This window comes from Tiliqua scincoides, chromosome 12, assembly GCF_035046505.1.
Source record: "Tiliqua scincoides isolate rTilSci1 chromosome 12, rTilSci1.hap2, whole genome shotgun sequence".
Taxonomy (NCBI): domain Eukaryota; kingdom Metazoa; phylum Chordata; class Lepidosauria; order Squamata; family Scincidae; genus Tiliqua; species Tiliqua scincoides.
The window spans coordinates 18,316,395-18,341,762 of NC_089832.1; the positions used below are offsets into that span (position 1 = coordinate 18,316,395).

A 25,368-nucleotide genomic window follows, 5' to 3' on the forward strand; every position below is an offset into this window, starting at 1 on the left:
AACCAGGTTTTGCTTTTTTTATTGTATTTGGAGCAACAACAGAATCCAAGATTACAAAAAAAAAATAAAAATACAGAGATCCAAATTACAGTATGAAATTTGCCCTGGTGCCCAGTGATGACTGGACACCCTCCCTTGAAACCAACCTTGAAACCAACCCTAAGAAGCTTGCCAAAAAAGGTATTTAATTTTTTTTTGTTACCAGCTGTTTAATTCCCCCCCCCCTTCGTGCATCTCACTTTCTGATTAATTAGCCAGGATGAACACTGCTCAGCATTACCCGCAAGGACTGGGGCTCTCCAGTTCCCAAAGGCAGTTTTGCAAGCCTTCCTTTGAGACCAGCGTGCTCAGGATTTTAAAAGGGCAAATTCATCATTTTTCCCACCCAAGTCCTGATCATTTCAATGAATCCCGCATAGCAGCTGCTCCTGTTCGGCTACAGCCTTTGCCTCCATCTCTGGGCGCCACAGCGCGTGCACTGGCTGGCTGGGGGCTCTGTCCAAGCCTTCTTTTGAACACCAAGTTCCCCAATCAGCTTAGCAAGCAGCTTCAACTGCTGCTCTTTTGGCACAATTAGTAACAAGGTTACAGCATGGGAGAAGTTGCCACGCCTTCAATGATGACCAGCCAGCCTAAGCCGAACCCTTCTCAAAGAGAAGACCCAAAGGGCTGGTGAGCACTTGACCCTGGTTGCCCCCCCCCCACATCCGATATATCTATTTTCAAACAGCTCATCTGGTGCCACTCAAAGTGGCAGAAACAAAATCCCACCCCCTCTTCCATTACTTGTACAATTGTCATACATTCGTTTTTGAGGTCTGTTAGCTTCAGAAGCTTATTCGGCTGCATAAGACCACTGGGGGAAATAGTTATATTAGTCCATTACCTCCTTTCACAAAGAAATCCTCCCTATTGTGAGGCTAGAGCCCAATCAACCCCCCCCCCACTTCCTCATCTTACAAATTAAAAAAAAAAGCAGAAGAGAGAAACAAGTCTAACAAATAAACCCGTTAAACAAATACATCTTGTTTTTGTTTTTTAAAAAGTGCCACACTCTTTAAAGAACTCCAACCCCATTAAAATGAACAGATGCTCCACAGGGTGCGTCTGAAGGGGGGGGTGCACACTAAGGCAGGCCTCTAACTTGCCCCTGGACAGACCCTGGCCTCCAAAGGTGCTAGAGAAGAGTCAGCTTCTTCTGGCCTGCTCTGCCTTCTCAATGGTAAATGCAGGACAGCAAGGCAAATTCCGGCACCAGGGAAGGTAGATTACAAAGAAAACTTTGTGTTTCTACCAGCTCCTCTGTTGAGCTACTGGCGCAACTCATTTGCTGGCCTTGCAAAGCCCAGATAAATCATGTCCACAAAACTCCCCAAGGCCTGCAACTGAAACCCACAAGATTTCTCTAATCCTTTCAAGGTGTAATAGACAAGGTTGGTGGCAACTCCCCAACGCTGCCATTGAAACCATCATCTACCCCCCACCCCAATCAAAGCATTGCCACGGCCTCTTGTTTTGCTTTTAAGGTGCAATATTCTCGCTGGTGCATGTGAAAATTGCAGAGTGGGGGGAGGGGTGAATGCTAGGCAAATCAGGTTATTGGAGTCGCATCTAGTCTCGTTTGCCACCCTGCAGAAAGCTTTGCAGAAACCAACACAATCCAGCTGTGAGACTTTTAGCAACAAATCAATACACATGGCTGTGTGGGCAGAAACACTCCAGACCATTGACTAAGGGCAGAAATGTGAGATTCTCTCAGCCCCCCCCCCATAGTGCAAAACATTTCAACCAAAGTGCATCCAAGAGTGCATCCAATAGCAAGATCCATCTGCATCTCTGGACATACCAAAAACAGGCACCCGAGTAGTACAGAGTGCCAGCACACCTGACATTTGCAGAATCGGCATTCAATATCTAGCAGAACAGGAAGGGAGAAAAATAATCTCCCTTTTTCCCACAGAGGCATGCACAGAGAGCCCTTTCTCTTGAAAGACCTCACATAAAGCAGTTCTCAATGCAGAGAAGGCCTCTGCTCTCCTCCCACCACGCCTCTCTCATCTGTGTGCGGTTGGTAGAACAAAGCCTTTCCCCCCCATTTTAAAAGTACATTCTTTGGTAAGAACACCACCAGCGCATCCTTTTGGCAAATATTTCAAGTCAACAACAACAATAGAAGCGTTAGAAGGTGCTGCATACAAGAGGTCACTTCTGAAAATGCCTGGGATTTGTGAATAGCAGAGAAAAGGTTTTCCCAAAAATACGGGGGGGGGGGGGGAGACAAGCCCACAAGCTATATAAGGCATCTTTATAGGAGACTCCAGAATTTAAAAAAAACAGGGAAAAGGATGTGGTCTTTGGCAATGGGTGCCCAGTTTGAGCCAGATACCAGGGACCTTTGTCTGTTTCCAACTCCTCAGCATCTGGGAATTGCCTCTGTTTGGGGACAGACTAAAAAGCAGCTCAGGGAACGAATCCACCCTCCTCTTCAAGAGAGATGATGACACAAACAGCAGGAAGGGGCAATTTTCACTGCACTTTACACAGGGCTTTCTCTGCAAAGGCTTCTTGACCAAATCTCCTCCAACAGGTTTGCATAGCCAATGAGTGCTTTCCACATCTGCTTCGCGCATATACCGGCCTGACCCAAGGGAGAAACCGGAGTGAAGCAAAAAGTTGCAGCATGCGCTTCTCAAGATACGGAGCACATTTGGCTGTGACTCCCCACTGACTGTGTCCTTGTTTTCTGACATGTATGCACAGCCCTTCCTTCAGCCTTTGTGATGCTCAACAGCTGGGGAACACTCACCCAACCGCACACAACTCCCAAGCCATGGTGGAGATCTGGGGGAAATCCTCATCTTGCGTACCCAGTCCGAAAGCAGACTGTGTGTCCATCTGTTAGGTACCCTCAAAGTGCATAAACCATCAAGGTGCCGCTCAGAAAATATTGACCCGTTTCATCAAGCTATCAGGCTATTTGGCTGGCTGTGGGGAGGAGTGCCGCATTCCCCAGTTTGCTGACAGGTGACAGTGGGCCAAACCTGCCTGCGATCGCAACAGAAAGTGCTTCTTCATTTTACATTTGAGGGCCTGTTTCCCCTCTGCCCTCTTGTCCTCAAAAGTACCAGAAGGAGGGCAAAGGTTGTACTGAGACCCTGTAGCGTTTAAAGGGAAAAATCAGTTGGACCAATGACTGAGCTCCCTGTTTAGTGCTGAGAAGGGCATATTTTTTCTCTGATATGGCTGAATAAAACATACTCAAGCGCAAGTAAAAAAAAAAAAAGCATAATCATATTAATAATAAATGCATTAAATGCATAATAAAAATAAGGACAGATGGCTAAGACACTGACAATGCTGTGGTATTTTTCAAGCATTTTTTCTTCTTCTTTAACTGCTGGCAGCATTGTAAGTAAGCTAAAGATTGTACATACTTTGCTCCCCCTCCATCACTGCCCCCCCATTTACACGGTGTTCATTTACAGGTGTTCTGAGTGCATCCTTCAGGAATTCCCCCCCAAAAACAGAGCAATGATTCGAAGAGCCGTCGGGACTTCGAGGCGCAAGGGGCCCATGTTCTTTAGTGCCAGATGATGCACCTTGTGGACAACATGATGCAAAAGGAGATGCAGGCACATTCTGAAAGCGGAGGTGAGTTAAATCTGTCGCAGCAACGAGTGACACAGCAGCCCAGGGCAATTTAAGGCCTAGCTGTGGCTGTGTCTATTGGCTGGACATAAGCAGACACCAGAGATGTCACTGCGAGCTTTGCGTGAATCATTATGGTGCTGTTTTACCACTTTCAGGGAAAATGGGGCAGTACTTTCTGGCATGCAGGGGTGTGATGGTGACCAGATGGGGGCAAAGGCTTTTCACTTGGGAAGGGGGAAAAGCACCTGTAGACTTTACTGATCTATCTACGAGACATAATTTCTTTTTAAAACAACCATACAATTCCCCACAGCTGCTTCTGTGGCAGCAGCCTTAGAGGAAAGTTTGGGCAAGAGCTCCTAAGTCAACAGTGGGCATTTCAGATGAGCCCACACAATGCTTCCTCAACCTTTCAGTGTTGTTTTGGAGAAGGGACTGTTTTCAAAGGCTGTACATCATCTCTATTTCCCACTCTCTCCCTCAGAGGGTAGCAGCAGAGCCTCATCTAACAGGTGCTGCGTTTGTAGGGTTTTGCATTAAAGGGCCAAAGCACAGGTTATATGGCGAATTGTGTTGGGCCTGATGGATTATTTGTTTCTGCTAAAAACAGCCTGTGGGGTGTTGTGAACTGTGGCAAAATCAAAATGGGGGAATGGCTTTGGGATGTTTCCATCTCAACCATGACTGAAAGACAATGGGTGTACATATTTTTCCAGTTGAAACAGCAGATTGGTAGAAGAGGGACTGAGATGGGAAACACAGCCAGGGCAGGGGGCAGAGCCCTTCTGTCTCTGCCACAGTTCTGGCAATTTTGCAGGCCTCCCCAATGCACTCTTTCTAAAAACAAAAAAAGCTCACTGGACCTGCAATCTTGAAATGGGCCCCAAGTCTGTGATCTGGATGTTTCAGAGTAACCAGACACTTTAGTTAGTGCTGTGGGAAGGACCCAATGTATACAAAAGCACACTTCCACCTGAACAGTGTTGCACTGTCACTCCCAAGCACTCTGCCATCTTGATGCCACTTGATGCATCTCTTCAGAAGACCCAACTTTCTCAACCCAACTCTAAAAGCTTGGGCCTTCCAAAGACAGCACAGCTCCACACCAGCCTGCACACTCACACAGACTTGCCAATGGGGGCTTTCAACAAAACAACAGCTGATACTGCTGAAGACAATCAGCCAAGCTATTCCACTGTGGTATGGGGAGGAGGGAAGTGGTCACTGAAGGAGGCATCTCTTGGGAGCACCATTCTAAATACCGGCTTGTTGCTTCTGCTGACTCACTGTGCATGCACCATCCATCATAGAGAGCAGAACCTGACAGCTCATCACTGAACAGGAAAGTTTAATGTGATGAGTTTAATAAGTTGTTCCTGCTGAGGGACTGTGGGAGAGAGGTCTGCAAGACTCACCTGTCTTTCTAGGAATCAAATGGTCCAAACAGCTGGTGATGTGATCTGCTTTGCTATACTCAAGAGCAAGAGAAATAACTCATGGTTGGGACACACTCACAAGATCAATGCAAACATCATCCTTACAAAAACCAACGAACCCCAAACACATTCAACTGAGCTGTCGGAGGGCATGAGCCAAAATGATTGTTTTTGCTTAAAGAGAACAGCCCCCAAAACAGCCCCAAATGTTTCTTTTCTGCAATCATCTTGACTGTTCAAAGATGACAGGTTGACAGTGTCGGTGGTTCTTTTGAAGCGTAGAATCCTGGTGTGCTGACCCAGAAGAGACTGTGGTCAACAACTGCGTGGATCTGAGTGCAGCTTGACGAGAATGCGAGACTTTGCTTCACAATGAAGGACATTTAAGCTTCTGGGGGCTGGTTCCATTTGCCTTTTGGTGAATTGTCAGCGTCTAGCAAAAGTGGCAGGAACACACAGGGGGCCCCAGAAGTGTTATCTCTACAGCATTCCATAGTGCACCAGGAACTTGGTGCCTGTTTAAAAAAAAATTAATAAAAGCACACCATTTTCCCCAACAGGTGGGTTAGGACCAATGATCTCTGCAGTTTCTCAGGAGGCCCCAAAGCCCAGAGTTCTAGCTTCGCTTTGTTTTTACAACCTTCTCCTGCTGGATTCTGAAAGAAGTCAACAGTGAGGATTTCTGCTGCCCAGGCAGAGCAGAGCTAAGGCCTTCAGCACTGGCAGGAAAGGTGCCCAAAGGGACAAGTGGGTGGCCAGTACCAGGAACCAGGGAGCTGCTTCTTCCAGAGAACTGTGGTGTTTGTGACGTGAAAAAAAAAACAGACAATGCTCCAAATTGGAATGTGTTCACATTCATTGGGCAAGTTTTTTTTTTTTTTTTGGCTCATGGTCCAGAGAAGTAAAACAAACAAACAGAAATGATTGTAAAACAGCCCCCTGTAATCTTAAAGGCCACGGGAAGGTAAGAACTGCTTCCAGCCCTTCGGATGTCGGCAGTTGCTCTTAGAAGTGCAAGAGCCACGAGTGGATTGGGCACTTTCCATGTTAAGTGATGCTGCGGTGAGCACCTCAAAGCCTGTGGAGGTCCATGTTGACCAGCACAGCTGCCGCAGGAGAGCACTGCGGGCAAGTAAGATCATGGCAGTGGGTTTGGGGAGGCTGGTGGCCCAAGCATTAGGGTGCATGGCTCTCCGTGCATAGTCAAGAGTGAGGAGGGGCCGTGGACCTTCTTGGCATGCAGAACCATGGCTGTGTGGTCTTTTCTTCATTCTTGCAGTCATGAAATGTCACTGAGTCCTCTCTATCAAGCAGGATTCGCAGCTGCCTGGGCCTGCTTTTCAGAAAATGGCAGAAGATTCTCCTGCGTCTTGGAGACTTGGCTGATCCGACTGAAAAAGTCAGAGCACAAAAAAGTAAGACCAGTTTACCAGTTCTCAAGACAAAGTTTTGTCTGTGCACGTATGTGCACACGTGTGTTTTTCTGGTTTTTCCATTTTAATCACCTGCTTGTCATCGTGTGTGTGTGTGTATGTGTTGTTTTTTCTTCGGAAAGAGAATCCAAAAACATCAGCAATGACAACCAAAGGGAGATGGGTCTGCGTACCTGAATGTGTGTGCTTCAATATCAAAAGCTTCCCACAGTGACACGAGGCCACAAAAGTCAGAGTGGAAAAATGCACAAACACAAAAGTGTGTAAACAAGTGCGGCCTGGCTCTGTGCCAGAACACACACTCACAGGCACACCCAGAAAAGGGAAACATACAGAGAGATAGTGAGCTGTTCAACACAAGAGGCACAAGTCAGGACAGGTGACCCCCCCTGGAAGTGTAGCCGGGAGGGGGGAATGGGACGGACTGATCAAAGCGTTAAGAAACCCCGGCTGGACGGCTGGCGTTTCTCAGTTACTGCATCTCTTCGCAACATACAGTTTTCAAGGCACTGCAGAGCTGAAGTGCAAAGATAACAGGCAGGGGGGCTGATGAAAGCGTGCCGGCGCTGGCTAGTCATGGCCCGGCGGCGTCTCTGGGCCTCTCCATCACTGGGTGTGGAAGTAGATGGGCTTGACTTTCCCGGAGAGGATCTTGGGGACTTGCACTGAGATGATTTCGGCCATCATTTCTGGGTAGTCCACGCTGACCATGTGGGCCTTCACGAGGAGGTCAAATGTAAACTGGTGCAGCTCTCTGGCAATCTGGAAAGGAGGGAGAGACAGAGGGAGGTGATGGGTCTGTCTCCTAAAGTCATGCTGAGGCCTGAGAGAGCCTGGCAGAATCTAAGATTGGGGGTCATTGCACATCCTCTGTGCATCCCTCCAGTGACTGAGCTGTGGTTGGTGGGAACCCTCAAAAGGGTCATTTTGGCTGCTGTGCGTGGGAAGTGGAACTCCCTGCCTGGAGAAATTCACATGGCACCTTCCCTTCCAGTTTTTTGTTACAGGCTGACAGCACTGCACTTTAAACCAGCTTTGGGAGTGCCTGTGGCTGCCAAGGTTGTCGGCTTGGGCTGCTTTATCTGTCATGTTGGCAACCTTCAGTCTCAAAAGACTCTGCTATCGCACTCTGAATGGTGGTTCTGGAACAGCGTCTAGTGTTGCTGAAAAGGCCGATTCGGGAGTGACAATCCCTTCCACACCGGGAGCAAGTGCAGTCTGTCCCTGGTCTGTCTCCCTGGCTATGGGCCTTCCTTCTTTGCCTCTTTGCCTCAGACTGTTGGCCAAGTGTCTCTTCAAACTGGGAAAGGCCATGCTGCACAGCCTGCCTCCAAGCGGGCCGCTCAGAGGCCAGGGTTTCCCACTTGTTGAGGTCCACTCCTAAGGCCTTCAGATCCCTCTTGCAGATGTCCTTGTATCGCAGCTGTGGTCTACCTGTAGGGCGCTTTCCTTGCACGAGTTCTCCATAGAGGAGATCCTTTATCTGTCACTTGTGTACTTATTGAACTGTGTTACAGTTTTTGCTCATTTCACAGGTTGACTATGGACGTCAGTTACTCTTTTGAAAGGGGAAAGGCCGAATGAGCATCTCCAAGTACAGAAGTTATCCAGAACTGCAGTGTTGTGTTGTTAGGTTATTGGGGGTTTGCGGTAAAGCCTTGACTGGGTCCCCAATGCCACCCCCCACCCCTGATGGAGCACTGGGTGCTATCACTGGTACTGAGGGCCCCCTCCGGCTACTGTCTCACCCTGACGAGCAGGATGCTCCTTCACGACTGCATCCAACCCTCTGCTTTGCTTATTCTCCTGCTCCCGGGAGCAGCCACTAGGTGGCAATCAGGCACCCTGAGAACATGGGAGGAAGTGGCTGAAGCTCTTTTTCAGATGATTTGTTTGTTTGAGATGGAAACTAACGTGAGGGTGCTGCTCATGAGTCCGGGAGACGTTCAGACAACTTTCTCCGGGTCTTGCTTTTGTGGTGTGCGGGCTGAGTGGGAATCACATATCCCCACCACTCAGACGGCTGTTTGTAGGGGGCACAGCCTGGTGGCTCCACAGAACCTCCAGGCTCAGAGGCACTCTATCTTTGAATGCCCACTGGCCGAGGTGACAGCCTAGGAGGGCTTCACACTCTGGTTGCCTGCTTCCTGGAGGCATCTAATTGGTCACTATGGGGAAAAACTTGGGGGAGGTCTCAAGTTCAAAGAAGACAAAGAAGTGGACTAGACAGCACATGGGAGATCCAGGAACTAGAGCAGATGGGGGGTGGAATGACTTGGGTCAGAGTCAGGGCACCAACTGCTAATTTAAATGCTTTCCCCCATGGGACACATGGCAGCCCTGAACTCACCTCTTACCCCAGGCCTAGTCAGTCCTCAAAGGAGGTCAGCCCCTGGCTTCTGAGTAAGTGGCTCTGCTTGAGGCAGCAGTCGACCCTCTCCCACCTCAGAGTGCCCAACAAGCTCCCACCCTGGACCTGCCATCCATTCAAAGGCTTTCTGTGCTTTGCAGAAATCCGCATGGACTGGAGGTTTTCCAAAAAGGGTGAGGCCCAGAGCTCTGGCAGGCAGAAGGCCCCAGTGTCATGCTCCAGGCAAAAGGGTCTCAGGGAGCAGGGCTGGCAAGATCTCTGAAGGGCAAAGCTGACAAACATGGGCTAACAAGGACCAACAGCCAACCTCCAGGCAAGGCAGCTGCACTCGGAAGGGGCTTGCGGGAAGGCTGCGACAACACTAGTGTCCAAAACTTTGGAAACCTTTTGGAAAATCTGTATTTATGAATAACACCTTCAAGTTATACATCATTGATAATGTCGTACAGAATGTAATGAAACAAACTGCGTCAAAATATCTGCATTGTATCAAAGGTTATGACCAATGAACCAGAAAAAGAAAACACAACATGAAACAAAAAGTGGATTTTCTTAACTCAGAACTGACCACGGTGACTGACTGTTCTGAAAGCCAATGAGGTGTTATTATGAAACAGCAGGAAACCAAGAAGATGCCAGTATGATTCAGCTCTCATTTCCATGGATCAGAGCTAATACCAGAACTCTTACTCAGTTGTGTGTCATCAAGTTGGCCACTGACTGTTTGTGGGTTACTAATTTGTTGGGTGACCTGGACTATTATATATTAACCCTAGTGATCCCACTGCATTTAGGCTGTATATACAATACTGCTGTTTATTCTGCATGGTCTGGTATGGGAGGAGGTACGTGATGAAGGTGATGCGATGAGCTCCCGCCCTGGGTGATGCAAATCCCAGTAACAGCCTCTGCTGTTACTTCTCCTGTTTGTGTATACACATACCATTTTTTAAAAAGTAGACCACAAGAATCAGAATGGAAGGGACTAATCACAGAGTATTCTCAGGGCACAGAGTATCTCTGTATAAGGGGTTAGCACAGCCATTTTCAACCACTGTGCCATGGCACACTGCTGTGCCATGAATGGTCTGCTACTGTGCCGTGGGAGTTTGGGGGAGAGTCATTTATTAATAGGGCCACTGGGGGATGTGAGCCCCCCACCAACAGCATGGTGTGCCTTGCCCATTGTCAAAAAACTGATGGTGTGCCTTGACAATTTTAATACTTTGTCAGTGTGCCATGAGACAAAAAAGGTTGACAATCACTGGGTTAGCATCACAAAGCTCTCGTGTCTCCCATAAGCGGCCACTTCTGTGACTGTACGACTCTGTATCTGTGGTGTCGCTGTGACCTTTTCCCTGAAACTGACTCCAGCATGCTTGACATGGTCTGGGATCTGCAGTTCCTTCCCCAGAGCCTCAGGTTTAGCAGCCGTAAGCAGATTCTACCAGATTTCACCCTAGGTTAATGACCATCTCTCCATGTGTGTGGCCATCACCCCCCCTCCCCAGCCCTGGCCCCCAATCTCTTACTTACAGGCTGCACAGAGTCCAGGAGCTTAGTGAGCTGGTAGAAGCGGCGGGAGCAGGATGTTGGATTCTTCCTCTTGCAAGCAATGATACGATCCAGTTCCTTGATGTAGTTCATCCGGAGTTCATCGAAGAACTTCTGGTTTTTCAGGCCGTCCACTGGAACTGGGGTGCACAGAAGGAGGTGGGGAGAGAATAAATGCAGGAGCAGAGCAGGAGGGAAAACAGAGCAAAGAAATTTGTGCTGCACACACCAACACAGCCTGTCCTTCCTGTGGAAGGAAGAGGATGGTTTCTGACACCCTCTGCCATTATATTCAGACACGATTCTCGTTAACTGCAGGGCGGTGGCATATCAAGAGGGGGTGCAAAGCACTAAGTTTTGCAGGAGCCTCCCTGTGGTTCCCTGTGTGCAAGCAGCCCCTCCCCCTCTGGAGCCAGGTGTTTGCCTCTGTTTTGCTGCCTCCTGCCCAGAATGGCTCCAAAGGGGAGAGGGAGGAACTGCTTACCCGCTGCAGGGGGGCTCTCTGCAGAACTTAGTGTTTTGTACCCCCTCTAGCTATGCCACTACTGCAGAGCTCCTTATGTTGGGAAATAAAAGCAACACCACCCTCATCAATGCTTTCTTGAGCAAATGCTTCTGCAAAAGCAGCTAAAGAAGCAGCCTTTGTGTCTGATCAGCGATGTAGCAAACTTCTACGCTCTCCCTCTCTCTCTCTGTACACACACACACACACACACACACACACACACACACACACGCACACGCACACGTAAGTGATAGTAAAACTGCCACTTACTAATACTGAAGAGCAGCAGGGCTTTCATGCAGAGAAATTCTTGAGGTGTAATCTGGAGCCACCCAAACTCTTGAGACAAATGCCGCATCCTGACACACTGGCTGTACATTCGGGATTTGTGCATCCGGTACCTGGGAGAAGGGAAGAGGCGACATGAATTAACTGCAAGATTTGACGTGCCACCCTTTGGGTCTAAATTCTCACACAGTGGCTTGCAAAGGTTGAAATGCACTTTCAGCAAAAGCCAGCAGGAAAGCAAAGAGAGAATCCGCTAATAATCTCTTCTTTCTTGCTTTAAAGAGAGAGAGAGAGAGAGAGAGAGAGAGAGAGAGAGAGAGAGAGAGAGAGAGATTTATGCTCTCTCCAGTACTGCACTCGGTCTGGAAAACTTCTAAGCTTATCTGTGCAGCAATCTGGACGGCAACCTGTTCTAAAAGAAAGGAAAAAGAATGTTCCCGACTGGGAGGATCACATGAAATTCTAAGGTTGCCTTGACCTCCCTGTTTCTTGAGAGAGAAACAAACTGGCTCCCAAGGATTTGTGAGACAGTAAACAAGACCGTGGCAAGGCTGAGTCATCAGGAGGAGGGGCTGGGCTCCCTCGTGGTGCAATCTGTCAGCCCCTTCCAGCAGTAACTTCTGAACCTGGGTCAGCCCTTACGATGACCCAGAAGTGCCTGCGTGCCCTCCTCAGCAAGCCGCCTGGCTCTTGCTGCTGCAGGGAGAGGGCGCAGCAGCGATGGAGCACCGATGTCGCCGCAGGAGCATTCTGTGCGGGTCAGTCAATATCAAAACAGGCATTTCATCACTGGCACCTGAGTGGCTTCTCCTGTTTGAGCTGCTGGTTTCACTGTTCACTAAGCTGCATGCCTATTTTCTGCGTAATTTGCTCACTGGGTTAAGGGAGAAGTTGAAGGAGTGAGGCGGGCCTCCAAAACGCAGGCACAGCCCTGCAGGCACACACAGAAGACCTGGGGAGTCCGCTGTGGGAATGGACTGGCAGCAGATGCCTGGAAAAGCCAAACTCTCAGGTCCGGCGTTGCAGCAACGCCGAGGGAGGCTTTGGATGTCACATGACACAGGAAGGCACATTAAAAGGAAGTGCGGAGGACATACATGCAGTGAAGAGGAAGCCCAGCCCACCCGCGTGTCCTATCTCTTCTGAACGCTGCCACATCTGCTCTTAATTTAGTTTGAACAGACACCAAACAACAGGATGTGGAAAAAACTATGAAATGCATATGAACAGGGGAAGGGGCCATTCGTTGCCTGTGCTTGAAATGCACCACGGGGCAAATGAAGCACGACCTCCACTACCATGCATTCCCCAAATAAATACAGCCGACAACAGGTACAGAATTAAAATGGGCCACTTTACTGAATTACAACAAGACAGCAACAAGGCAACAACAGGGTAAACAATACCCACCCCAAGTGCAGGGTTCTACGTGGGGGAAACGGCCCTAGCCGTCTACGTCCCCCAGTCTCATAGGGCGTCCACCCGACTCCAGGCGTAGCTCAATAGTTATTAAGCCCGCCTTTCACCGTCGCCCGAAGAGGGTAAGTCAGCCGAACTGCTTTGCCTTCAGGTCACCCCTGCAAGGCCCCCAAGTTCAGACAAGGGGCTAGCCAGCCTGCCTACTCGAGCCGGTCAGGCATCATGGGGGCGGTTCTGGTTCACCCCTGTCCTTGCTGACTTAGACTGGACACCGAGAAGGTCTTCTGCCTACCCACCCCGCACTTCTACCACCAGTGACCAGGGCGTTAAAAGATATATTGCAAACCCAAACAGGCTCCATAGCCGGTCTGAGGTAGGCTAAAACAAACACCATCATAGGCCAATCAGATGGTGATTACAAAATTCCTACCCGGCCCTCCGGAGAGCGACCAGCTAATCCCAGACTAGCTACAGGGCGGGTGGGCGGGGGTCGCTTCTCAGGAATGGACTGAGCTGAATCTAGCGCCTGCGCGCTAGAACCAGCTCAGCCGTCCTGCCCCCTAAGGCAAGCCAGCCAATCAGCTGGCAGCAAGCCCTGCTGCCGGCTGATAGGGGGGCCAGCATTGGCAATCCTTGCTAGCGCACCACAGAGGCGTGCTAGCAGCCTTTACTTGACGACAAGCTCTTCCTGCGCACAGGAGGTGACAGAGCACATGTGACTAAGGGTCGAAGAGGCGTCAACAAAGAAAAAATTCTGCACAATGGGCCAAAAGTCCAGTTAGTTTAGGCTTGAGCAACAAGGTTTGGAGACTGCGAGGGGCAGTAGGGCTCCGCTCTCCCCCATGAAGCAAGTGCTGCAGCTCGAGTCAGGCGGTGTCACAGTCATTCTATTCATCTGCAAACATATACTTTTGTTTAGCTGGAGAACCCCCCAAGCAGAGCAAAATGGCTTGGGTGCACCCGTTCTGCTTCCAAACTCACCTGCCCAAGGACCCTGTTAGAGGCGGCTGATGATGATGGCTGGGATGGCCTTAATGCTTAGGAAGTTGACAGGGGAGGGTTCTGCTTTAAAAGCCTGTAGGGAAGGCCCTTCTGTGGGAAAAGCACCTATAGTTGTCACTCGCTGCCCACCAATGCTTGGCGTAGTCAGAATTTATGGCCTGCCAGATTAATCTCAGTGGCATGACGAGAGCATTACTCATCAGGGCTTCTGCTAGCAAACTGCCAGCAAACTGTCCATTATGCTGCTGCTTCTACAGTTCTCTCCACTCTCACAAGCAGAGTGAGAGTTTTCTCAAGGTTCGCTCCGGGTCAGCCCTGGGCCCCACCCCAGCCTGCTCCAGAGGCCTGCATTGCTGCTGCTTAAGCAGTTGCTGGAAGATCCCACAGGTGACCTACGCTCTAAACACGCAGCTCTGAAGGGTGAGTGGCACGGAAGACTGGAGGGGGAAGGGGCAGGCGAGAGACGGAGGTATTGGGTTAACATTGTGTTACCAAGCAATTCTCAGAAAAGCCCCGTGAGACCCAGAAAAGGGCTGGGGCCCCCTCCCCAACACAGGTGCTGTAAAATGCTATTCTTAATCGAGCCCATTGACGCCAAAATAAAAGTGAGTGTTTGGGAAGCCAGAGTGACAAACTTGCCTTGGAGGGATTCTTAGTATGATGGTATGTTTCTTAACTGCAGGCGTAGAGATTTAAGGGAAACTCAGTCTTCTGTTTTGAAACACATGTAATTCTTTCAAGATAATCTTAAATTCCTCCACAGATATTTGTTTAAACTCAGACATTTTATGGAGCTGCATTCTCTTCTGTCTCCTCCGTGCATCCACTTTAAGTAGGAGCATTAAACTTTGGGGTTTTTTTAATCAGAAAAGTTGTGATTTCTTTCCTGCTTGCTCTCCATAGGCACACAGCCTGACCCCACTTGCTTAATTACTGGCCCAATCCTGTGGGCATTGTACAACAGCGAACCTTCTGATCTGCTGATATAAATGCCACTGTGACAGAGCAAACATCACACAACCATCAAGCACGACAGAGCTTCATGAAGTCAGTGGCTTCATGCGAGTACAGAACCTTCCACTGACCTAGGTAAGGTGGCAGAGAGGACACTTGGAGCATGGTTTGGGGGAGGGAGAGAGAGAGGAACTGGGGGGCTTTGGGGGAGGGACTGGTGGCGATTTGGGGGATGGAGGGAGTGGATTCTGGTATCAGCAGCTTGCACAGGACACGATCCCTTCTTTCACTGCTGGACCCTCTTTCTCTCCTCAGATTTACACCACTACATAGCTGATGTTGGTTCTCGGAAACCCACTGCCAACCAGGAGACATTCTGCTCACCATCCCCCATAGGTTGCAGTGTGAAGTCCACCAGCACGACTGCTTGCTATGGAGTGGCAGGGGATAGGAATGGGCTGTTTGTTTACCAATTCTTTCCCAATATTATAAAAGAATTAATTAATTTTACATTAAATTGCACCATATTTACTGGATTCAGAAATTTTTATCTCTAGAAGCTAAAGAAGCTAAGATAAACCAAAAAGATTGGAAAGAAATATAAAGGTACAATAAGACTGTGGGGTTTGGGACTTTCCCCAGGGGAAGGGAACGAAAGCCCCCTTCCTCCGAGGAGACCTCCAGTGGCTGCTGCGGTGCAGCAAAATGCAGCTGTACTCCCTTTGGTTGCAGCAGTGCCACCTTCTAGATAGATGTACCTGTTATATAATAGATTCAGGTACAATTTGATTCCAAGTCCAATTGTTAAGGAGAATGTGCTGCTGTTATGAAAATGAAATCAGGTAAATCTTCTGTTCTCCTTTCCAGTATTACAAACTCTTGTTCCACTTATAATTCACCCTCTGTTGTGGACCATGAATTCTATCCTGTTTGAAAATCAAGCTCCTGTATCTTGGGGAAATGCACAAATTAGAGTTATTCACAAGCCAGGGAAAGATACCACATTTTTGTTGTGCTGCATTTAGAGAGATGCTCTTTACACTCTCACATAACACCAGAAACAGGGGACATCCACTAAAATGGAGTGTTGGGAGAGCTAGAACAGGCAAAAGAAAATATTTCTTTACTCAGCGTGTGGTTGGTCTGTGGAACTCCTTGCCACAGGATGCAGGGATGGCATCTGGCCTGGATGCCTTTAAAAGGGGATTGGACAAGTTTCTGGAGGAAAAATCCATTACGGGTTACAAGCCATGATGTGAATGTGCAACCTCCTGATTTTAGAAATGGGCTATGTCAGAATGCCAATGCAGGGGAGGGCACCAGGATGCAGGTCTCTTGTTATCTGGTGTGCTCCCTGGGGCATTTGGTGGGCCGCTGTGAGATACAGGAAGCTGGACTAGATGGGCCTATGGCCTGATCCAGTGGGGCTCTTCTGATGTTCTTACATTTCTTTTAAATTGTGGCTATACAATTTTTGCTGCAGTATCTAATTCTAAGGGATCCACTTCTACAATTGTTGCCATTAACCATCATGATCAACAATATTATTAGGGTTAAGATAATGGCTAGGCATATAAGAAAAAATAACAAATGTTAGCGATTATATAAAATGGAAGAAGTTGAAATTACTGTTACTTCTACTGATGTGGAAAAGGCTTTTGATAAAGTTCAGTGGCCCTACTTTTTTTGCAATCTTATATGAAACTCTGGATTTTGATCTGTCTATTATAGCGATTTTCAACCACTGTGCCGTAGCATATTGGTGTACCACCAATTGCTGTGCTGTGGGAGTTTAGGGGAACAGCCTTTTATTAATAAGGCCACTGGAGCTGTGAGCCCCACCAGCAAGGTGGTGTGTCTGGTCAACTGTAAAAAAAAAACAACTGATGGTGATGACAATTTTAGCACCTTTGTCAATGTGCCATCAGAAGAAAGAGGTTGAAAATCACTGGTCTATTGACTGGATTAGACTGATTAATGTCCAAGTGCCAAGGTGCTGCTCAGTGAAGTTTTATCATCAGGTTTCTTTATGTCTAGAGGCAGTCGTCAAGCCACTTCATGTCACTGACTTGTGGTTGCATCCGCGAGGCCTTGCTTAGCATTTGCAGATGCTCAAATCAGCAGAAGCCTACGGCACATACCAATATACACATCTTAGACTAAGGGCACAATCCTAACCAGGTCTACTCAGAAGTAAGTCCTATTTTGCTCAATGGGGCTTACTCTCAGGAAAGTGTGGTTAGGATTGCAGCCTAACAGTACCAACTCAGGCCCTCGAGCGCTTATCAGATTGCAAGCACAATGTGTCCACCATAAAATAAGGTACTGGCTTCTCTGTACTGAGGGGACCGCTTACATGTGTACATAAAAAAAAAAAGTAAAGATATGCCAACCTTCCCAAGCCTAATGCAGACCAAGTATACTCAGTGGCTCCCAGGAACCCCAGAATGTTAAAGGGGAAAGCTGAAGAAAACCTAAAGCAGGATATGGGTGGGGGAAATCATCCAGCTGCAGCCCTTGACAACTAGAGGTTGACATCATTGCTGGGGTGAGGCAGTGTTTTGCTGCAGGTCCCTCTTGTTGTCACACATGATCTGACCCACCTGCAAATGCCTTCTGACACATATAACATTGAAAAAGCAAGCAGCTGCCAAGAAAAATGGCACTCACTCATTGAAGACCAAGTCTGGAGCAAAGTAGAGCATCCGAGAGTTGACATTGGTGAAGGATCTCCACCCCATAGCGAAAATCATCAGGCCCATCCAGGAGTACTGGATTATTGCCATTTGGTCATCCACGTGCAGGTTGCGAAAACCTGGGGGAGGAAGGAGAGAGAGGCACATGAAGGCATGGGGAAAGCAGGCTTCTTTGCACTGTTTCTTATGAAAGCACCTGTGTGTTTCTGACATGGCATCTCCATCTGGCTGCAATGAGTGGATGAGAGAGAGAGAGAGAGAGAGAGAGAGAGAGAGAGAGAGAGAGAGAGCTTTGCTTCCACCAGAGAGAAAAGGTTAAGCATAGTATGAAACACACCATTTTGTTACCTATTCCTGTCATTCCTATTACACATGCTAATTTTCTATTTATACCTCAGCAGCACCCAGCAAGAAGCACAATTCGCATACTCCGCTATTTTAAGCTGCCTGCTCCCTCTAGCCCTGAGCAGACACGTGAAACTGGATCTTCTTAAATGCGAGGAGCCAACAGTCTGATTCTCCAGCAGACCCTGGCTAAATGGGAAACCAACAATGCGTAGCCAGTGCCTGCTGGAGTGGAATGGCAGGTAGAGGCTGATGCACCGCCCTGGCCCCAGGAATAAATCAGAAGCAATCCGTGTACCCTTCTGTGGTCCGGAAGAGCTATGACCAAAAACCGCTGCCCTTTTGCCCCTTTCTGGCCAGTCACCAGGAATTACGATGGCCCTTAGGTCAGCTTTTAGCTGATTTTGTTAATTTTTCAGTGAGCTACTAGCCAACTGTTCTCTTAACTAATTGGGGAAGTATTTGGATCAGAATTACAGCTGCTCCATTTCAGCTTCTGCTTCTGGCCTTAGAGGCTGCCGATATCCCAGAGTGAGGACAAGCATGCCACCGAGAGGAGCTGGCTGTACTGGATTCTGTGTTAACATTTAGCTGCCATGGGATCAATGTTGCAAAACCACACATCCAATTAACGAGGGCCAAGCCTGGCCCAGCCCACACGCCACTTGAATTGGGTGCAAAATCACCACCATGCACCCCCCCCACAAAAAAAACAAAAACAAAACACTACTGCATGGAAGGCAATGAGCCAGCCAGCTACCCTCTCACCTCGCTCCTGTTAGAGATAATGGGCAAAACACAGAGATAGCAGAAGCGCAAACCGGCAGCTGCAGTGTTGGTGCTCAGAGCACAGGGAAGAGCACCCCCCAAAAAGGAGGCAAGACCCAGGGAAGTACCAGCACCAGAGTCTATTTACAGGCAGTATTTACAAGTAGAAGGCAGTTCCAGAAATCGGCAAGCAGAGGCAGTCCAGCAAACAGTCCAAATAGTCAGCAAATCAGGTACCAGTCCAGCAGAGATTCATGCAGCAACTCACTCCTACAACTCACACAGTGGAGTGTGCATGTTGTACATTTATACTCCTGTCAGCCAATGGGAAAGGCCATGACCTCATCACTGAGGAATGTCGTTGCATCATCCTGGGCGGGAATTGCATCAGCTTTTCCCACCTCTCCTTGTTCTGTGCAGTGACTCAGCACTTTGCCCCGATTGGTCCTTGCCCCCTTGGCTGACAGGTATGCTTACGTTTGCTTACCCACAGCAGTGGTCCGGTAGGCCTGCCTTATCCAGCCACCAAATTGCCTTTCTGTATGTATGCCTTCCTTGTGATCCCATTAAACAAAGCAGGTCATGGAAGTCTCTGGGGTGGGTGGCTTCCAGCACTTCCCACACTTCCTGACTTGCACATTTAAAGGAACTGTGTGAGGATGGAGGGAAGTGGGTAGAGAAACAGATTGCCGCCTCCCATGTGGCATTTGGGGGGCCAGCACACAGGCACAAGAGTGTCCCAAATTGTGCAAGGAAGGAGTGATGTCAGGGGCTAGAGGAGCGGAGTTGTATCTGTAGAGGGCTGGAGAAGGAGGCAGCAGGCTCAGAGCTAAGTGCACCCCAAATCCATCTGCTGCTCCCTGCAACCTGTTGCTTGGCACCCGTTCATGCACGACCTGCATGAACCAGCCATGTTGAGAACATTCATTGAGTTTGGCAGGATTTCTGAGGGAGAAGCACTTGCTAGTTCCACATACTGAACTGGAAGCAGGTGAAGAATTTTCTGTCCTCAGTCTTGAGAAAATATTCATCAGCTCCATATTATTGCACCAGAGGGAAAACAGCAGAGCTGATCCCTGAAGAAATAGGGAAGACTTCATCACCTAAGTTGGGACTCCATAGACAGCGTTTAGGTTGGAAAATGAGCAAAATGCCATTTGGAGCGAGGAAAAGCACACACAAAAGGCCTTTGTGATTTCTCCAATGAGGCAGAATGCTCACTGCCATCATTTGACCTCTTGAAAAGAGAAAGCAACTGCAGAAGCAACCAATTGAAAATGCTCAGGTCTATCAAAATGCGCAGTGTGTGTGCATGTGTTGGGGGATTGCACCCATTCCAAAGAACTCCAGTTTTAATGGCTTCTGAGCTGCCATTTGAGGTGACTTAGGGCCCAATCCTATCCAATTTTCCAGTGCTGATGCAGTTGTGCCAGTGGGGTGTGCGCTGCATCCTGTGGTGGAGGGGCAGTCACTGGGGCCTTCTCAAGGTATGGGAACATGTGTTCCCTTACCATGGGGCTGCATTGTGGCTACACCAGAGCTGGAAAGTGGGATAGGATTGGGCCCTAAAACTGTTCTAAAACTCAACCAGAGTCACTCAAAATTCACAAAATTTTCTGAAGATCAGAATGTGTGGTTTTTTGTAGCAAAATGTGTGAATAGAGTCAAACTGACCCTCCCCCTAATTTACATAAAAAAGACATTAGCAGAAGTAGAATAAACATGTACACCAGTGTCAGCAGAACATACAGCAAGTCCTCACTTAAAATTGTCGACAGGGTCTTGAAAATGGCATCTTTAAGCAAAACAACTTATAATGAAACCAATTTTACCGTAGGCTAATTGACATAGATTGAGTACCCCTTATCTGAAATATGGAACAATTTTGAGTGCCAACATGACTTTTTAAAAAGCCTTTCTGTCTAAAGAAATATATCATGAACTGTGTTTCATGCTCAAACCTTATTTCATGCACAAAGTTATTTAAAATATTGCATAAAATTATCTTCAGGCTATGTGTATAAGGAGTATATGAAACATAAATGAATGTTATGGTTAGACTTGGACCCCAGTCCCCAAGATCTCTTGTTGTGTATATGCAGGTATCCCTAAAATACGGAAAATTCTAATATACAAAACATTCTGATCCTAAGCACTTTACAGAAGGAATGCCCAACCTGTGCAAGAAGCCCCTCTGCCTTGGAGCCAGCCATATGCCACCATTTTGCTCCCTCTGCCTGGAATGGCTCCAAAGGGGAAGGAAAGGGACCCCATGCATGCTGCGGTGAGGCTTCTGCAAAACTTAGTGCTTAGCACCCCCTCTAGCTACACCACTGGCCCTCAGGAGACTTCCCTGGAACGTAAGAACATATAAGAACAGCCCCACTGGATCAGGCCCTAGGCCCATCTAGTCCAGCTTCCTGTATCTCACAGCGGCCCACCAAATGCCCCAGGGAGCACACCAGATCACAAGAGACCTCATCCTGGTGCCCTCCCTTGCATCTGGCATTCTGACATAACCCATTTCTAAAATCAGGAGGTTGCGCATACACATCATGGCTTGTACCCCGTAATGGATTTTTCCTCCAGAAACTTGTCCAATCCCCTTTTAAAGGCGTCTAGGCTAGACGCCAGCACCACATCCTGTGGCAAGGAGTTCCACAGACCGACCACACGCTGAGTAAAGAAATATTTTCTTTTGTCTGTCCTAACCCGCCCAACACTCAATTTTAGTGGATGTCCCCTGGTTCTGGTGTTATGTGAGAGTGTAAAGAGCATCTCCCTATCCACTCTGTCCATCCCCTGCATAATTTTGTATCAATCATGTCCCCCCTCAGGCGTCTCTTTTCTAGGCTGAAGAGGCCCAAACGCCGTAGCCTTTCCTCATAAGGAAGGTGCCCCAGCCCCGTAATCATCTTAGTCGCTCTCTTTTGCACCTTTTCCATTTCCACTATGTCTTTTTTGAGATGCGGCGACCAGAACTGGACACAGTACTCCAGGTTTGGCCTTACCATAGATTTGTACAACGGCATTATAATACTAGCCGTTTTGTTCTCAATACCCTTCCTAATGATCCCAAGCATAGAATTGGCCTTCTTCACTGCCACCGCACATTGGGTCGACACTTTCATCAACCTGTCCACCACCACCCCAAGATCTCTCTCCTGATCTGTCACAGACAGCTCAGAACCCATCAGCCTATATGTGAAGTTTTGATTTTTTGCCCCAATGTGCATGACTTTACACTTACTGACATTGAAGCGCATCTGCCATTTTGCTGCCCATTCTGCCAGTCTGGAGAGATCCTTCTGGAGAATCAGCTCCCAGCAAAATCAATAGAAATCACTCTCCAGGAAGCAGAATACAGGTGTAATTGGCACATTACAACTGCATATCATCACTCTAAATGTAACACTGGTGGAAAAAGCAGTTAATTGATACTTCAGCACCTAACATATATTTTTTACTCAATTTTCCCACCAGAATTTCAAGACATAATTAAATGTTTCACCTCCCCACCGACGACAAATAGCCTGTTAGTATCTTTGTTCGGTAGGTATTAAATAATGCTCATTAGCAATTATTTGGTTTCTGGAAACTATCTAAGGAGCATCATCCTGTGATTAATACATTCAACACAGCTTTGAAGTCTTTGGCTTTTTGACCTTAAACTCCCATGTACTGTTTTTCATGAATAAAACAGACAAGAGAAAATTCCTGCCTTTGTTCTCCCTGCAAACATATCAGAAGATGGCTCTCCCAACCAATTCCTGTGGCTGGTGAGCTAAGGGCTACTAATTGCTACACAAGAGGCTCCCATGTCTGAATGAGTATTGTGGGAGGGATTTATGTGTCGCTGAAGTGATTCCCAAGCTTTTAACTTTGGAATCCACTTTTTCAAATGACACTCTACCGGGATCCACCTAGGATTATGAGGCTTCAAAATAAGGAGATTTAGAAAGGGGGTGGTGGAAATTTATTTATGTATTTACAAGTAATAATAACCAGAAAAATATGCTCCAACATTTATGACCCGATATTTTACACATGCTTGCAAACTGTAGGAACTGAGTTCTTTGCAGGGCAATTAGCAGCTACCTGATTTTTGAATAGTGTCAAGACTTGAGGCAATTAGTTATCCGATCTTTCCATCAGCCCTCTTTTAATTGGAGGTTCTGCTTGGCACTAGGTGACCCACCAAAAATTGGGTGGCAACTCACAGTTTGGGAACTGGTGTGTTACTGGCTACGAAACAGATGTGGCAAATGCTTGAAGACTGCTCATCATAACATGGGTTTCTCAGAGCTGCTTCAAGATGCCAACTCTCTCATTTTAGATGTTCAGGCATGGATATGTTGTGAGGATAGTCTGCCATGCATAAAATCATTTTCTAGTGAGGAGATCATCCCTTATAGGGCTGGATCGGATGCTGAAGGTGGGGAGGGAGGATAGTTGCTCATGGTGGGGTGATGATGGTCTCTCTGCCTCACCAAACACCACCACTTGACTTGAAGATGGTTATCCTCACAATTCCTCTCCACCCATCTGTCACACCCAACTCTGTGGCAGTGGTCAAACTAAGGCATTTGGCATCCTGGAAGCCTTAGACTGCTTTTTCAGGGGTTAGCACCCCCTTAAGGCGTGGCACCCGGATCAATGCATCCCCTGCCCCTGAGCTACACCACTGCTCTGCGGTCCAGTCCTCTGAGTTTCCACAGACATGCCTGCCGCAGGTCACTCTCTACTTTGGTTACGGTCCTGGCAGTGAGTTGAGGCAGGTGCTTGTGGTTGGAGGCCTCTTCTCCTGCTGCAGCATAGCCAGAGACTTTCTGGAGCAAGACCCCTGCCCCTCTTTCCAATCCGTCTTTGAGGACATTTGTTGGTCAGAGCTTAAGAACCAAGTCAGTTTTCATTTCAGGGCCAACTGAGGGTTTAACTAAATGTGTTACCTTTCTTTAACTGCAGTTTTGGGTGGCTTGGATAGGGACCATGAGGGGGAGGGAGATTTAACCCTTTTCCCTACCCTGCATTCTTGATCTGGATTGGTCCCAAGGCTACTACTTGCCACTGGCACCACGACACCTTTCTCTTGGGTAGTAGCTTTTCTGGGGTGGGATTTTCACCTGGTCTGTGTGTGTGGAGGGGGGAGGAAGGGTCCCTGCAGGCCATGGTTGGAATCCTGATCCCACCACAGAAACATACAGTTGCTCATTATAGGGGGTGAAAAAACCTAACAAGTAGCTTGTAGTCTGAGCCTTTGCCATGGGACTTAGTATATCAAAGGGGAGGTACTTCAAAAAGGACTTTGAAATCACCCCAGGATACACAAATATTTAGCTTGTTCATTGGGGAAGATTTTATGGGCGAATCAAATCAAGTCTGTTTTACAAGCTGGCTCCATTGATCGCAAAACCACACAGACTCCCTTCTGGCTGAACACTGTTCTGTCTTGGCGGCGTCTATGGCGGTTATTATTACAGCATCGTAAAGGGCAGAAGAGGCATGTTCCTGCCTACTGAGTTTGGCTGGGGACAGAAAACAGTTTAAGATGGCTGTTGTTATTATTATTATTATTTATTGTTATATTGATTAAGATGCCTTTCCATAAAATGCGCAGGGCGATGTACAGCCGGGTTTTAAATGCACAACCGTGCAAGAAAAACACATCAAACCAGTCTAAAAAATTAAATGTAACCGTAAGCAGAAGGTGCAACAAACACTTGGCGATTAACAGCCCCAATGAACAGAGAGACAACTGCCAAAAGAGAGTGGGCTGAGAGGGACTGGCCTGCACAAGCTAGTTGGCTTTGTGGGGCTGGGTGTGTGGGGTGAAGGGTGAAGCAGCAGACGAGACTGGACTTTGCTTCTTTAGTGAAGCTGAGTAGGGTTAGGTCAGGGCAGCTTCTGGATGGGAGAACACTGCAGTCTGTGGGTTGACCAGGGTGGGGTTTAGGTCCCATCTCCTTCTCCCATTTTGGCTGGCCTGAGGCAGAAAAGGAAACACATATCAGGAGAAGGCTAGCACTGCTTTTGGGGGCGGGGGCTTGGATTTTTTCCCAGTGGAGTCAGGGTAGCACCACTCAAATGGGGGCGAGTGAATGGGATATACAGTGACTAGCTGTCTCCCTCTAAAACAGAAGGGCGGTTTGAGCAACAGAAGTTAGGATTGGCTTCAGAATATCTGAATTGGCTATAATTGAGATTTAGGTAAATGGTGGCCCTCTTATAACCTTGTTTTGTGTCTTTTGGGGGTTGGTACGTGCCATGCTGCATGTCTCAGAAAGCAGTAACCAGACTTTAATTCTCCTATCAGAACACGCACACACCACATGTGCACATCCCACCAAGGATTACCAAAGAAAGCCAGAGTGAAACACGGCCCCTCCCTCACGCCCTCTGAACTGAACCCAGAATGCTTTCACTTAGTTGTCCTTCTTAACTGGTGCCATTTTTATTCTTGCTTCTAAGTACTGGGCAAGGAGTTTGGTGTGGGACCTCCCCTCTCCCCCAAACAAATGCCTTGGTACTGATTGAAGAAAATAATTGATGTCCTTGTTCGGGAGATAATTCTGATGAGTCAAATGACTAAGAACAGCAGTGGTACCATTTCAGCTTCAATTGCTAGGGCATTATTATTATTATTATTATTTTTAAATATTCTGGTTGCTCCTGATTTATAACAGACTAAGTGGCGCTGAAATGCTAGAGCCCCTTTAAATAAATAGTGCGACATGACTGCAATGGAAGAGATTTTCTGTGTTTATTCATACATTCATTTAGGAAACAAATACCCACTACCTTTCAATCATAACAGCCCTTAAAACAGCTTACAGATATGCCTTAAAACAGCAGCACTTAAAACTGACGAAGCTGCTAAAATTAAAAAAAAAGTATCTAAGATAAACACAGTAGTACGTGTGAAAATAATGTGTAATTAAAGCCAAGC

At 47.7% G+C, this 25,368-nt stretch overlaps 1 protein-coding gene and 1 long non-coding RNA gene across 2 annotated transcripts in view; one reads left to right on the forward strand and one right to left on the reverse strand.

Annotated features, from left to right (window-relative positions):
• The window catches only part of AR (androgen receptor), a 156,339-nt gene continuing 130,971 nt past the window's right edge, over positions 1-25,368 (reverse strand). Inside the window, exons 5-8 of the mRNA XM_066640207.1 lie at positions 17,284-17,428; positions 11,221-11,351; positions 10,428-10,585; positions 1-7,282 (exon numbers count right to left, since the gene is read on the reverse strand). Coding sequence (XP_066496304.1) covers positions 7,127-7,282; positions 10,428-10,585; positions 11,221-11,351; positions 17,284-17,428 — 590 coding nt within the window. The 3' untranslated portion in view covers positions 1-7,126. The remainder of the gene's footprint in view (positions 7,283-10,427; positions 10,586-11,220; positions 11,352-17,283; positions 17,429-25,368) is intronic.
• Positions 13,940-15,073, forward strand: LOC136663001 (uncharacterized). The gene is made up of 3 exons (XR_010794998.1): positions 13,940-14,079; positions 14,563-14,748; positions 14,929-15,073. It is a non-coding gene; the product is annotated as an uncharacterized lncRNA (long non-coding RNA).